The sequence below is a fragment of the Pogona vitticeps genome, chromosome 2 (genome assembly GCF_051106095.1).
Source record: "Pogona vitticeps strain Pit_001003342236 chromosome 2, PviZW2.1, whole genome shotgun sequence".
NCBI lineage: Eukaryota > Metazoa > Chordata > Lepidosauria > Squamata > Agamidae > Pogona > Pogona vitticeps.
The window spans coordinates 102,025,559-102,041,008 of record NC_135784.1 but is presented as its reverse complement, the minus strand read 5'-3'; the positions used below and the strand labels follow the sequence as shown (position 1 = coordinate 102,041,008).

The 15,450-nt window shown below is 42.0% G+C and overlaps 1 protein-coding gene across 14 annotated transcripts in view; it reads left to right on the top strand.

Annotated features, from left to right (window-relative positions):
* The first annotated feature begins 386 nt into the window (after window positions 1-386).
* TCF7 (transcription factor 7) overlaps window positions 387-15,450 on the top strand; it is a 150,634-nt gene continuing 135,570 nt past the window's right edge. For 6 of the 14 annotated variants that reach the window (XM_078385727.1, XM_078385732.1, XM_078385731.1 and 3 more), the window contains exons 1-3: window positions 506-915; window positions 1,095-1,161; window positions 2,079-2,185. In XM_078385727.1, coding sequence (XP_078241853.1) covers window positions 631-915; window positions 1,095-1,161; window positions 2,079-2,185 — 459 coding nt within the window. In that variant the 5' untranslated portion in view covers window positions 506-630. Of the gene's footprint in view, window positions 916-1,094; window positions 1,162-1,255; window positions 1,476-2,078; window positions 2,186-15,450 lie in introns of those variants that run through there. The other 8 variants (XM_072990151.2, XM_072990150.2, XM_072990159.2 and 5 more) reach the window with 3 other exon arrangements.

Sequence of the window (15,450 nt, the reverse complement as noted above, 5' to 3'; positions counted from 1 at the left end):
GCCGCTGTCAATCAGCCGGCGGCAGCTTTGATGTCGAAAGCCTTTGGCGGCGGCGGCGGCTCTCTGGTGCTCTCCTTCCCCGGCTCGCGCGCTTCCAGGCGCTGCTCGCTCAGGCGCTCCGTGCCTTTCCCAGCCCGCAGAGCCTTCCGGCGCGGCGGCGGCGGCTTTTCCTTCTCTCTTCCCCCCCCCCCCGCCACCCCTCCTCACCCAGGCTGGGCTGGCTGGCTAACTGCTAACTTAAGAGCCAAACTTTCCGGGAGTTGGAAAGGAGGACCGAGGAAAGGCGGACGGGGGCGGGGGTGGGTTGAGAGGCGCGTTGCCGCTGGTGCCTCAGTCCCTCCGCTTGCCCGCTCGGGATTGCAAACGCTTCTTCCTTCCACGTGAGGAAAGAGGGTCGAGGGGGGGGGCAGAGAGACGCCTCGCGAGCGTTCCAAACATTGCCGCCCTCCTCTTCCTCTCTCAGAGTCTCTCTCAGTCTCTCTCTCTCTGGGTCCCTCCCCCGGCACCTTTTTAAACCCCCCCCCCGCCCGACGTCCACCTCCTCCTCCTCCTCGCCGCTCCCGCCGAGAAGTTCGCTCTTGCTTCCCGGGGCGGGCACGCGCGCTCGCGTGTGGCTCAAGGAACCCAAAAATGCCCCAGCAGCTCAACGACGGTGGCGGCGGCGGCGGCGGCGATGATTTGGGAGCCACGGACGAGATGATCGCCTTCAAGGACGAAGGCGAGCAGGAGGAGAAGACCCAGGCCAACGTCTTCACCGAAGGCGACCTGGCGGACCTCAAATCATCCCTCGTCAACGAGTCCGAAAGCACCGGCCCCAGCCACGGCGGCGGCAGCGCCCCCTCCACCGGCACCGCCAGCACCGCCGCCGGCCAAACTGGGAACGCGGCGGCCGCGGGGACGGGACCCCACGGCGAGGTGAGCGAGGGAGGGAGGGAGGGAGCGAGCGAGAGCCCCTTCCCCACCTTCCTCTCTTGTCCGAAGTCCGTCTCTCCTGCTCAGGATGATGCGCGAGGAACTCTCGATAACAAATAAACAAATAAATAAATAGCCATCTTTGTTGGTGGTGCTGTAGCTGTTTGTTTCCCTCCCTACAGGCGATGAGGCGCCTTCAGGATCCCCCAAGGGTCTATCAAGAGAAACTGCCGGATCACATGGAAGAAGGTAAAGCTCAGAGCGCGCTTTCGTTCTTCTTTGCCTTTCTCGGGGGGGGGGGGGGCTCGCCGCCGCCGCCGCCGCCGCCGCCCACCCTCTTTTCATGCTGAACTGGGGAGAAGGAGGATGATCCGGCCTGGCGTGGGGTGTGGGTAGGGGTGAGAGGTTGGCAGCGCTAGTGTGGGGGGGGGAGAGAAAAGGCAGGGGCTTGTCTGCTGATGAAGGAGGCAGTGCAGTGCAGGGGCACATCCTGAAAGCTTGGGGAGCTTTTAAGTGAGTCGTGGAAGTCCAGAGCAAGGGTAGTTGAAGGCCAATGAAACTTGGTAAGTATAGCTAGTCTCCTACCACCATTTCCCCTACTCTGCATAACTGGAAAGATAGTTAATGGGAAGTTTTTCCTCAAGCTGGAAGTTTGCAGGATAAGCTCCAAAAGGGAGCAGGCAGAGGTTGCTCTGGCAACTCTGGACGCAGGTTTGTCCCTGGGCCTGAAGTACTAGAACAGGAGAACCCAGGAGGAAGAGAAGGATGGAGCTGGAGGAGGTGAAAGAGAAGTTAGGTACAGACTGAGACAGAACTCTGTTCTCCTTCTCCCAAACCTCTTAAGAATGCACCGCAGGAGTGTCAGATCAGGCAAAGCAGAAGGGTTTTTTAAAAAATTAACCCAACAATCCAAGGTTGACTAGCAAGCCACATTCCCTTCATCTGGAGGGTTTGTGGCTCCTTCCTTTGCCGCCAAACAAGTCAGGCCTTTGGGTTGATGATGACCCTGAAATTAATTTCAGATGGAGGACTGTTCCTACCCCTCAAGATGCCCATAGGCAAACACTGTTGTCATTTTAAATAGATTTAGCTTGTTGCATCCCCTTGTAACTCAATGGGACTGGATGGTAAGCCACAGTCCTAATGTGAAACCTTGATTTTAACAGGGTTGAAGCACCAGGATTCAGGGATGTATAAAGGATCCGCGTACTCTGGCTATCCTTTCCTCATGCTGTCTGATCCCTACCTGCCCAATGGATCTATGTCGCCTTTGGTGAGTCTTGTGTCAGAAAGAGTTTCATTGTTTCACAGTGTTGTCATTTTGTGAGCCAGCGAAAGTAGCAGTCCCACAGTACTTTTCTGTCTGAGCTGCTGAACCTTTATGGGTATTGATTGTATCCAGAGGGCTCCTTCCATTGGTGAAGAGTAATCCCAGTGGATTAGAGCCACCTTGTCTGAAGGCAGGGAATGGGGAAGCATTGACTCCCCACTTAAAAAAAAAAAAAAAAAGTGAAAACGACGGGCACCACGCTGTACTGTTTCGGAGGATTTCCCTGGAGACATAGGGAGCTGCAGTATGGAGGGGGAATTGGCAGTAGTTTATTAAGAAAAAATAGAAGAAGAAGATAAAAGAGATGTTTTTAAAGAATGATGCGACCGGAGTGTCTCCATTAGGAATAATGACATGTTTCTTAAATATATTTTCTTTAGTTTGATGTGGAAGGTTCAGCATTTTCCTTAGGTTATGCAGACTTCAGGAATGCCTTTGACACCGATGGGATTTTCCTGCCTCTGAGTAAATCTGTGCTGAGCAGGAGTATTACAGATTTGTTTTCATTAATCCATGCTTGTGTATAAAACTGGAGTGACATACATTCAGGGGGGCTTTACAGTGTCATTCTTAAGCATGTTTATTGAGAAGTGAATCTGACTCAGTTTGATGGGACTTACTTCCATGTTACAGTGTTTAGAACTGCCTGATTCCTCGCTGTCTTTTCCATGTTCCCTTTAAATGACTGACTGCTTTTGCGATTATTTCAAGAAAGCAAACATTTTGCTGAAAGAGCATTTTCAAACGGAGATGTCATGCACAGGTCTAGTGATTTTTCCATTTTCATTATGAAGTGAGGTTGTTGCCAGGTTAGGTTGTGGTCCTAGGTATACATTTCAATAAATCTGTTGTTAGTAAAACTGTGAACTAAATTGCAGTTTGGCAAGTGAAGACCTTTCTCTTCAAACAGGCTTTTTCTTAGCAACTGACCGTCTGAGATGGTTTGTAATGTGTTGCTTCAAAATCTGATTCTAAATGACATTTTAAATATAATGCTATTAATCCTTTTTAAATATTAGAATAATTTTATTTATTTATTTATTTATTTATTTATTTTTATATATCCCGCCTATCTGGTCATTGCGACCACTCTAGGCGGGCCTACAACAGTAAACATAATTTACTGTTTTTAGCTGGTAATGTTGTGTTTTTAATGATGTAAGCTGCCTTGAGTCCTTTTTAGGAGAAAGGTATGGTAACAAATATTTTATATAATTAAATAAAAATAAATAGTTGTCTTCTTAACAGAAAATACATAGTAATTAACTATCGGGAGATTTGAATTGGATTGATGTGGCTATAAATGATGGGGAAACTTGCCATGTTGTGCTCTTTACTTATTTATGTCCGAGGTTTGGAATTCCACTATAAAGATCAGTAGCGAAAAGGTTACAAAGATTGCTTCTTAAAAAGACCCTACATTTCAGATTTATATACTCCCTCTGAATTTTGTAAAAGGAAATTTAGGAATTGAAAACGTTTGTGCATTGAAAGAAGCCAGGCTTTAAGACAGACTTAATAAAGTATTTACATTTTCAAAAAATTGTGATGCTTTCTGTGTACTGTGAAACACTCCAGAAGGAGTGGTCACAGTTCATGTGTGTCCTCTCAAGTGAGTATAATACTGCAAGCATCAGGTTGTAACCCTGTGTCCACTCATCTGAGAAGTGGACTTTCTATTAACATCAGAGGGCATCAGTTCTGGGTAGATGTGTAGATGTGCAGGAACATGGTTGCAGGTTGATTGTTTTTCACCCCAAGTTTCACTTGTTTCTGTACTGCGTACCAGGAGATATCCGCTTAATAAAATGTCGTGCTTTTCTGATTTCGGTTATTGCCCTTAAATTTACAAAGCACTTGTCCAACTTCTCATTGGACAATCAAATAGCATCTTCTTTTTTCCACATACATTGATTTCAATTGTGCTTACTGCTGAGTGCTTTCTTTGAGACTGGCAATGCTAGGTATTGGAGTCTTAGCCTTAGGACTGTGGGTCTGTCATTTGCTGAGACTCATCAATCTCATTGTTAGAAGTGGGATTTTACCCCAAGTAAATACCTATGTAGGATTGGGCTGGAGAACACAGTTTTGTGCCCTTGAAATATCATTTGGTTGTGCTCAAGAAAGGACGCAAGCTGTGGGCTGTGTTGCTGTTTCATTCCTTGTGTCTCAGTATTCTGTTCAAGGACCCAGCACACAGCCTCCAAATGGCAGACACCAATGGAAGTTTTCTTGCTTAAGCACAGTTCTTCTCTTACAACAATAAGCAGAATATGCAAACTAGAAAAAATGATTGCTTTCCCTCCATTTCTTAACCACACATTTGACACTGCCTGATAGTGATTTTACAGATACCTTGAGCAACTGATGCCAATGAGTGGAATGCATGTGTTTTAGACTGAGATTTCTGTTCAGCAACTGTGTTGTGTTAAAAAGAAGAAAAAAAGAAACAAGAATTTTAGATGGTTTGGAGAAATGGAACAAGAGTTGTCTGGAGTGGCTTCCCCTGGAAAGAGAAAATGAAAAGAAAACAAATCCATGCAAGGTTTAGAAGTGTTAAACTTTTGGACAACATGTCCCAGAATCCAACAGGCAGAAGGTTGAGGATTATGGGAGGTGTAGTTAAAATAAATTCTGAAAGTTCTAAAACCGTGGTATAGTCTGGCCATAAATCCTCACTTGATGAGACTTAATCTCTATTTAGCTAAGTATCTTGTTTCCTGACAATCGGGACATGAAATTAGCAGCCTCCCCCACCCAACTCTTGTTTGTCCTCAAGCAACTGGTAGTGAGAGGCAGGCTGCCTCTCTCCAGGGAAACTCTTTCTCCTCCCCTTTCCCCCACCCCCCAGTCCTGGTTAATAACTGCAGATAGACCCATCCCTCTGCAATCATACTTCAGAGCAAGAACGATAAGCTGTGGCTCTCCAAAGTTGTATGACTATATCTCCCATCAGTCTTAGCCGGCATAACCAGTGGTGAAGAATGCTGGGATTTACTGTCCAGCATCTGAAAAAGCCACAGTTGCCTGCCTATTTTTGTTGATATCCATTGTTTTATTCTGAATTCTAGTGTTAAGAAAGTGGAGAACTTTTATGTTTAATATCTGTAATGCCTATCCCCCCCCCAGCATCTTTCCAAAGCAAAAAAAAAAAAAAAAAAAAACCCACCAGATAACTTGAGCCTTTCTTTATAGAAACATATTAGTTCAGTGGTTTAGTTATCCAGCTGTGAAGCCAGAGATTAGGAGTTTCATTTCCCCACTGTTCCTCCATGACAGGGGATAGACTCGGCGATCCATAGGTTTCCTTCCAGTTCTGCAGTTCTAATGTTGTTGTTGTTGTTGTTGTTGTTGTTGTTGTATTCCAATCTCTTGGTCACTTTGGTTCTCTTGTTTGTTCCCTTCTTCCCATCCCGTGATACCATGTTACGAATGGCACTCTAAATAAGCAAAAAGGGCAGACGTGAAAAGGAACTAGTTGGGATTTTTTTAATTTTTATTTATTTATTTAGTTTTGCTGTTACTCAGTTTTCACTTATTCTACAATATCCTGTGGAAGAAGTAAACACTGCTTCTTAATAGAGACACTTTTCAGGCAAAGAGAGACAATTGACAGTGTGTGATGGAGGGTGTCTGTGCATGAACACCACAGCGTGTGCTTCCAACAAGCTGAGGTGAGAGTAGCTAGACAGTTTAAATTCTGTCCCAGAGGGCAACTCTCTCCCACGAATAATTAAATAATAGGAGTTGGAAACAAAATGGTGTCTGAAATAGTACTTGCAAATGTGGATCTATAAAAAATGAAAACAAGATCAAATAACCCGGCTCATAAAGTTTCTGGGCCTGATCCAGGAAGCAGCAACTGTTTTGAGACATATGCATGCACGCACAAGTCTGCCTAAGATGAGAGCATCATGGTCCAAGCTAATAGTGCCATTTCTGATCTATTGAGTGGCGAGAGTCCTTAGGCTCCTGGCCAGGACTTGCTTCTCCCTCCCTTTTCCACTTAACAAATGGCCAGCAGCTGTAGAATTGATGGTGTTGATCACTAGAAAGTATCCACTAGAAAGTATCCTCAATTCTGCTGAAAAATCTTTGGTTTTTACAGAGAAGCTGATGCACATTTTGACTGGCTTCACAAGACCAGAAAGGCTTCGTTTAGATTAAAGAGTAGGTACCTGAAATTCTTAAATTTTCTTAGTGTTTGGTTTTAAAGAGCCCCCCCCCCCGGCAGTATTTTCTAATACTGAAAATTAAAATGGTATACCAATTAATCATAAAAAATAGCGAAAGGTTGGGGATGATCCAGCTTTATGGATTCACTAGAAGCTGTGGTCTCTCATGTCTGTGAAGTCACCTGAAAATAAATGAAGATGATATTTGAAAGAGGGACAGTCTGGTTACATACAAGGTTAATGTTGATGGCTATTTAGTCTTAAATCAGATCAACACATCTAAAGGTCTTGTGGCATTGGTTCAATTGATGAAAAACACAGAAGCTTGGTAAATTGAAAATGAAGGACTATTAAAACTTTTATTGCTTGTTCAGCTGCTACCACTTATGCCCACTATGATTGTAATTGAGCCTCTGTAGTTGGAGTTTTTTAAGCAGAACAAGTGTGTTTCAGGATTATCTCCTTGCTTTTGGGGCTGAGTGGTTTGTGGATGTCTTTAACACTAGACAGAATGCATGCCACAAAAAATGACTTGTTACATTGCCTTTGAAAAATTGGGAAAATTTTTATCAATGTATTCTTAAAGTTTGACATTACATGTACTGTAGTGCTGTAGATGAAGACTATACAGTACTGGATCCAGACTCAGTTCTTCATAGAATAGGCTCAGTAAAATCACTGGGACAACCTAGGCCCCACTACTTTCAGTGATTCTACTTGAAGCATGACATAGAGTATATTTAAACTATACAGCTTCATATAACTTTGTCATGACTCCATTCTACAGAATTCTGAGACGCGTAGCTGAATTTATCTGCTGTAGTTCCAACAAGGGCACAAGAGTTGCTCTAGCACAGACCTGGGCAAAATGCAGCCCGAGGGCCACATGAGGCTTGCAAGCCGCTCCTGTCCGGCTTGCCAGTTGTCACTCCAGTCCAGTGTTCAAGCACTTGTTCAAGCCCAAGACAGACTGGATTTCTCTCACTGAACAAGTTGAACATCAAAACCATTTATAGCTTTTTGTCTAAAGTTGATCAGTTGCTTATCTTAAGTAAAGGTAAAGGTTCCCCTTGACAATTTTTGTCTAGTCGTGTTCGACTCTAGGGGGCGGTGCTCATCCCCGTTTCCAAGCCATAGAGCCACCGTTTTGTCCGAAGACAATCTTCCGTGGTCACATGGCCAGTGCGACTTAGACACGGAATGCTGTTACCTTCCCACCAGGGTGGTCCCTATTTATCTACTTGCATTTGCATGCTTTTGAACCGCTAGGTTGGCGGGAGCTGGGACAAGCGACGGGAGCTCACTCCGTTGCGTGGATTCAATCTAACAACTGCTGGTCTTCTGACCCTGCAGCACAGGCTTCTGCGGTTTAGCCCACTGCGCCACCACGTCCCTATTGCTTATCTTTAACATACCGCAAAAAACTTCTTTAGATTTGAAGATTAACAAGTTTAGAATAAAAACAATCATAACATCACTGTTTCATTTTATTTTTAAGTAAAATTGGTTCCGCCCCCGAACACAGTTCAGATTTTTCATGTGGCCCTCTATAGAAATTAATTGCTCACCCCTACTCTAGCAGAAAGTTCTAAAGATTCTGTAATCTCCGGATTTCCTAAGATGGGGCAGGCCAATTAAAGTGGAATCAGGCTGTTTCAACTATGTAGTATAGACACATTCTAAAGAAGGCTGACTGCTGAAGAATTGATGCTTTTGAATTGTGGTGCTGGAGGAGACTCTTGAGAGTCCCCTTGACTGCAAGGGGAACAGACCTATCAATTCTGAAGGAAATCAACCCTGAATGCTCACTGAAAGGACAGATCCTGAAGCTGAGGCTCCAATACTTTTGGGCCATCTCATGAGAAGAGAAGGCTCCCTGGAAAACACCCTGATGTTGGGATAGTGTGAAGGCAAGAGGAGAAGGGGACAACCGAGGATGAGATGGTTGGACAGTGTCATCAAAGCCACCAACATGAATTTGACCAAATGCCGAGAGGCAGTGGAAGACAGGAAGGCCTGGTGTGCTCTGGTCCATGGGGTCACAAAGAGTTTTCTAAACAGCAACGATAGACACATTCTAAGTCTCGGTCCAACTCATTATAATAGTCTAGAAAGCATTGGTTTTCAACCTTCTGTTGGAAGTCCCAAGAATTTCTTGAACTATAATTCTCAGAATCTTTCAGCACTAGCAGGTGCTGGTCAGGATTTCTGGGAGTTTTAGTCCAAGAACATCAGGGAATCCAAGTTTGGGAACCACCAGCCTAAAGAGATTAATACCATGAAAACACAGAAAATAAACTTAGCCCTAAGCAAGCAGCCCCAAAACAAAGAAGCAAACTTGAGTAAACACACTTGAGTAAACACACTTAATTTGGATTCAAATAAGTTCTGATTCCTGGAACAAATGTGTTCTGATTTCTGGAAATATAGGCATAAGTACATACTAAAAGTGAGAAAATAAAGAGGAGTTTCCTTAGGACAGCTTTGTGTACTGTATGGAAGTATCACTTAAACTTCCTGCTTCACCACTTTCACGTACCTGAAGGCAACCTTAAAAGCTGTTAAGTCTACAACAACCACGACAATCATAAACTCTTTCTTGGTGGTAGCACTGATCAGAGCAGAACCTGTTTCCAATAATATCTGAACTTGAGCAGAATGTATTATGTTTTATTCTCTTGCTAGCTGTACAAATAAAATCTGTGACTCAACCATCTGAAATTGATTGTGTATTTTACTGTGCAGTCTACTCAGAAGTAAGTCCTGTTGACATCAGTGGGTCTTACTCTATGTATCCTTACCTAAGAGTAATAGCTCTTGTAGCTTTATTCTTCATATAGATAAACAGTTCTGTGCTGATGGATAAAAGTCTGTTGCAGCCATCTACTAACAGCTTTTTTTAATGGACTGAGAAATATACTATTTCAAATTTATGATCAGAAAACATGGAGGTTAACTAAAGGCATACAGCTTTGAACATTCAGCTGTGTATAGATGTATTAAACCAATCTCTTCTTTCTTTGGTTCATGAATTTGTTTTCAATGCCATTTTGGAACAGAATATTGATTTCTGGGAGAATTATAAACTAGTGCATGTTTATTAAAAATAAGGATGTTTAGCATTGTAACTTGGCTACTGCAGTTCTCTACATTACTCAGAAGTTCACTGTACTCAGGAGAAGTTACTTCTGAGTAAATACAAACAGAATTGTACTGTAAGAGAAACAATGATGCGCTTGTGGAAAAATAGAGAAACAGTAGGTTGATTGACCAAAATGACTTGGTGGGACAAAGGAAATCTCTCATTATCAAGATATAATATAAATATGTGTATTACTTTGTCCTTTGGTACAATTCCTGAAATGGAAAATAAATAACCAATTATGGAAACAGCTACAAGCTATATAATACTACAGACTAAAATACCTTCATCTGTCTCATCAGTTGGAACCTTAATATTATATATTTCAAAAGAGTAAGAACTTAAAATTTAACTTCTTGTTAGACTTCTAATTAAGTGCTATTGAGGTTTTTTCCATTCTATGAATCTAGAATGTTGGTTGTTGTTTTTTTTTAATGTTCAAACATCATGAATAAACAATTGCATCTGCACATAGGTTATTCAGGTATTTTCATGGCATGAAAGATCTGGTGGATCTTGTCTTGTAGGATCTTGCCTGTCTCATTCGCATCAACAGTGTTATTTCTCATTCTGTCACAAGACTGTATGAGCAAGAAGATCAATACCTGAAAAGTGTATTTTAAAGCTTGGTGGCATATTTGCATCAAAACATCCTCTGATTTAGCCCATAACTGCCTTTGGATCTTGGGATAGTGGAACCAATAGCAACCAAATGGCCGGCTGCATTAGGTTCTTTTCTAGAAGTAGTCTCGCAGCTATGTTGCCAGATTATTTGCGAGAGAAGCATAAGCAGATTCAGAAGAAATCTGTAATTGGCATTAAAATAAGTGTCATCACTTTCTCTAAGTGGAACATTTTAGCTACCTACTTTGTGAAGCTAACATGTTGTGAGGATTGAAACTGTCAGGCTAAGCCTAACATAATACGTATAGATTTAAATCCAGATTCAGCCCCAATGTCAGTAAAATACTTGAGCTGGTCATGCCTTCTCAGCCCATTCTGCTGGGGGTGTTTTGTTTTTTTTTGTTTTTGTTTTTTTTTTGGATCTGTATCTCAAAAAGGTTCCTCTCTCCCACTACCAATCTCTTGGGAACTGTATGTGCTATTGAGCTCCTTGTAAGAAAGGCAGGATGCAAATCTGAGTCCCTATTAAAAATTAGGGTTTTTTTTCTCCCAGAAAAAAGGGAGGGATGGGGTTGGGGTTCCAAGTCATGAGTCAAGTCCCGGTCATTGGGGGGAAAAACATGAGTCAAGTCCGAGTCGAATCACCGGTTCAACTTAAGTCCAACTTGACAGCAAGCCCTGCGACTCCAGTCCCCATCCTTGGGTGCTGATCAGTAGCATCACTTTCCTCTACTCTCTCTCCTTATCTCCCTCAGGGGAGGAACACCATTGAGGCTTATGTGTATATTCCTAGCACTTGTACCAAATTTCATGGGATTTAAATCCTAGATAGGTGCTCACCTTCCTGTCTTTCTCTAAAATGAGATTATCACACTTTACTGTAGCGATTCTACATGTTAACAAAGAGCTTATTGTTTCTTTTCAAGGTTTATGTAAACATATGTAAGGGACCAGGATTAATTTTGTAATCCTCCTTCTCTGCTTCCTCTTCATGCCATCCACCCCATGGAGTGCTTTCTCAAAGTGCCATGAATCTTATTATGCTAAACCACCCAAAAGAACTTCAGTCTTTTGGGTAAGATTAGGGACATTCAAGATAAAGAGCCAACAGCACTTCTCTGAGTAACTTTTCTTGGGAGCAAGCCACACAGGTAAAGATGAACAGGAATACAATCTGCTTCTTGAACATGAATTATTATAATTAGCTCACTAGCTTGGAAGTAATTTTTGTTGGGGTCTTGCCAGATTATCCCTTTATTAGATGAGATACACTGCCTACGCATTACCATGTTTCTCTGAAAATAAGACGGGGTCTTATATTAATTTTTGCTCCAAAAAACGCATTAGGGCTTATTTTCAGGAGATGTTTTGTTTTTTTTAATGTACAACAATCTATGTTTATTCAAATATAGTCATGTCATCTTCTGGTGGCTACACAATGGTGGAGGGTGGGGTTTTGCTTAACTAGGGCTTATTTTTGGGGTAGGGCTAATATCACGAGCATCCTGAAAAAAATCATACTGGGACTTATTTTCAGCTTAGGTCTTATTTTCCGGGAAAACAGGGTAGTTAGGAACAAGGCGTCTTCCAGGATGTTGTGACTTTCTCAACATACATCTTACATTATATTTTTCATTCCTGGGATGTTCTTCCCCCAACAAGAATGGCTAGTTCACTTTTAGGGACTGCAGGAGATAAAGGGACATAATAGAGAAGAGCAAGGATTCCAAGTAAGAGGGACATCTGTTCTTAAAGATCTATAATATAATCTTAGAACTGCAGAGTTGGAAAGGATCCTATGGATCATCAAGTCCAGCCCCTGTCAAAGAGACACAGAGGAGAATTAAACTCCCAGCCTTTGGCTCTACAGCCAGATACTTAAACTACTGAGTTATTGACTACTTATGTAATGTTATATGGTGTTAAAGCCATGCAATTGGCTTAATTTTCATCAATTTATTGTCATTCTCTTTTTAAACCTTTTGTTTGTTTGTTTGTTCCCTTTTAATAACGAGCAGTGCTGTCAAGGTTGAACTGTTCCCTTTTTCCTTCAGAAATATAGTTATTTTTGCCATTTTACATGCATATCATGTAAATGCACACACTCCTTTTAAAGATTAAAAATAAGAAGAATTCACCTGCTGTGAGTGTTTGAAGTACACATGAGAAACATGCCCGGGTTGCCCCTGGTTAAATGGTGGTACCGGAAATGTGACTGATATTTGCATTGTTGTATGCCACATGCCCTGTGATATAATTTAATACTTCCAAGAAGCCAGTCTGCTTTATGTGCGTGGTTGACTTGTGTTTCTTTTTTTAAGGGCAGGAAGCAAAAAAAGGGGGGGAAGCTAAGCAAAACAAAGCATAAGAATGTCTTGACCGAGTTGGAATTCTTGCATCAACTCTATAAAGTAAGCCAGTTTTATCTCTGTAATGTGACTGAGACTGGGGAGTGGGCAAGAATGGCTTGCTGAGAACCCTTTGTGAGTTCATAGCAGATACAAGATTCAGAGACAGGATTTGATGTTGCCACTGGTATCAAAAGGGTGTGATTTTATACCCTTTGTCATGAATATTAAACTTACTGGGGGAGGCACAAAACTTGAAAACCTTATGAAGATTGCCATAAGTCTGATGCCTCCTGATGGTCTATAATACCAACAGTTAATATTACTCAAGGATGGAAACTAACTCCCTAGTTAACAAGGCCACTGGAAACTGGCAGTCAAAAAAATACAATTTCTCAGAAAACTGAAAGGTGCTATTATATTGGGTTACAGTTCTTGCTTTGGAATTTTGGTCGTTTCCAAATGCAGTAGAAGGAAAGATACTGTGTTGTATGCCACCACAGTGTAAATGGAGATGAAGGGTAGCCTAAAATATGTTACATGGATTTTGAAAAGAAGAAAAAAAGTCAATATAAAAAGATTTATTTTAAAATAAATCTTGCTGCTGCTTCCTTTTTCTTTTTCTTCCTTTCCTTTTTTTTAAACCATTGCCATGATATTCTAGGATACTTTTAATCACTGTCTTTCTGTTGCATTTTGGATTGCATCCAGCAGTAATTCCAAGTCTCTCAGCTCTTGTGGCCATCATGCTGCCATTTTCTTTCTGTCCTCACATTGAATATGGTTCCATTTTTCTAAAGAGTAGGTGATAGCTGAGTAGCTAGGAATTTGTGAAAAGGTGCTGCCCAACTCTCAACACAATGACAAAACAAATTTCACACAAAGTAGAAATCCCAAGTCTAAGAACATTTGGGGACCCAAGGTTGGGAACTACTGCTCTAAGCTATGTGCATATTCTAAGATACACCCCAAATCATTTTAGAAGTCTGAAATCTCCTAACCACTTTTTTTATTTGGGCAAGGCTATATATTTAAAGGAGAAGTTAACGTTCAGTGGTGTTGTTCAATGCCTTTCCCCTAAACGCTTTTTTTTTTTCAAACAATGCCACATTTCAATTTCCAGAGACTAATCTAACAACTTTTGATATTATTTCATCTGTGATCTTGAGGAGTAAATAGCTGGAAGTTCTTACATGTCTTCAACTCTCTCTAGATAATATCCGTGCTAGGTTAATGCTAGCCAAGACCCTAGCACTGAAGTCATACTTGTTCCCTTTAATAAGAGGCACAGATTATTGAGCGACTACAGGACTGAAGCAAACAAGATCACTGAGAACCAACAACAAAGATGGCAAACTGGGGGGGGAGGGGCGGGAAACAATCCCCAGAATTTAGTAGCCACGTTCGCTTGTGGAATGCTGAGAGCTGTAGTCCAAAAAAGTAAGCTTTATTATCTCTCACCTATAGGATTGTTCAGCTGGGGTCAAGTGAACACAGGGCATGGCAAGTTTTCCTTCTTTCTGTTACACTGCAGATTGGAGGGTTTTGTGGCTATTCTCTCCTTGGATGTGGTAGCTTTGAACAATTCTAATACATTGCATCAAAACCATCCACCCCAGTGGTTGCAAATTTTGGGTCCCCAGATGTTCTTGGGTTAAAGTTCTTGCACACATGAGAGAGGGTTGTAATCCAAGAATTTCTGGGGAACACCGGTCTATGGGTTTCCAGCCAAGAAATTCTTCCCACACTTCTTTTGCTTTGAATGATCAGCTGTAATGATTTGTACTCTTTGTTCCTCTGTGTCTTTTGTACTTCTGTACTTTGGACTGAAATATTTTGTACTTCCGTACTTTGGACTGAAATATTCCAGTTGTAACAAACTGGAGAGGGAGCTTGCTCCATGCATACTATCCTACCAAATACCCTTCTAGCAATCCAGATTAAGGGGGGTGGGATGGAGAAGAGCAAAAGTCATGCACTGTCTTGCTTTGGTCCTTATAGTTTGTAATGTCCTGAACTCATACTAGATGAGATCAACATTTTCAGAGAGATGTCCCATTCAACTGCTATGTTGATTATTGCTTGGGGGCACTTTATACAGGGGACCCATGAATCAGCAAATTGTGTGGCCCTCAGAATTAGCTGCTCTGCGTATCTGCACCACAGATTGCACACTTTCTTCTCTGAAAATCCAGTCTTGAAAAGAGAGGAGGGAGGCAGACATCATACAAACTGTGGAAAAGGTAGCATTATCAAATGCTAATTTCCCTTTCTCCCCCCTCCATCACCAAAATGAAGTACAAATCATAAAGGTATATCTTTTTTTAATGGTACAAATGACTTTAAAACCGAACTTAAAGATACCTCTTCAGTAGCCAGGTCTGCCTTTTAGGTGGTTACAAACCTTGACGGTCAGACATGTTGAAACTTTGATCAGGTTAAGCTGTTCTCCTTGCTTAGTATATAGCAATATAATTAAGTTGAGACCTGAGGGAGTTTTCTGAACATCGTTGCATCTTGTAGCACATCGGTAATATGCAGTAGCAAAAGACTTGAAGAAGCACTTCTGTGTTTCTTAATTTTGGAACTGGGTGTGTGAGCTACAGAAATTAACTGGGATTTCCCATAGGTATTTGGAGGCTAGATTTGCCCAGCCTTAGTAAACACCAGAGCTCCCTCTGGCTTTGATGGACTGAGGTCAGATACATTCAGTTTTCACAGCCAAATCATAGGAGGTAGAATGGAAAGTTTAACCATTTCTGTCTTGACCATGATCTTGATGAAAATGACTAGCCATTCCCAACTATTGTGGAGGAAGCCTCCACTGGTGTGAGTGGAGACTTCCTTCTTAAGTTAGGAACTGGACAGAAACATTTTCATGGGGACCACAGTGCAGGGAAGGATTAGATTCTTATTTCC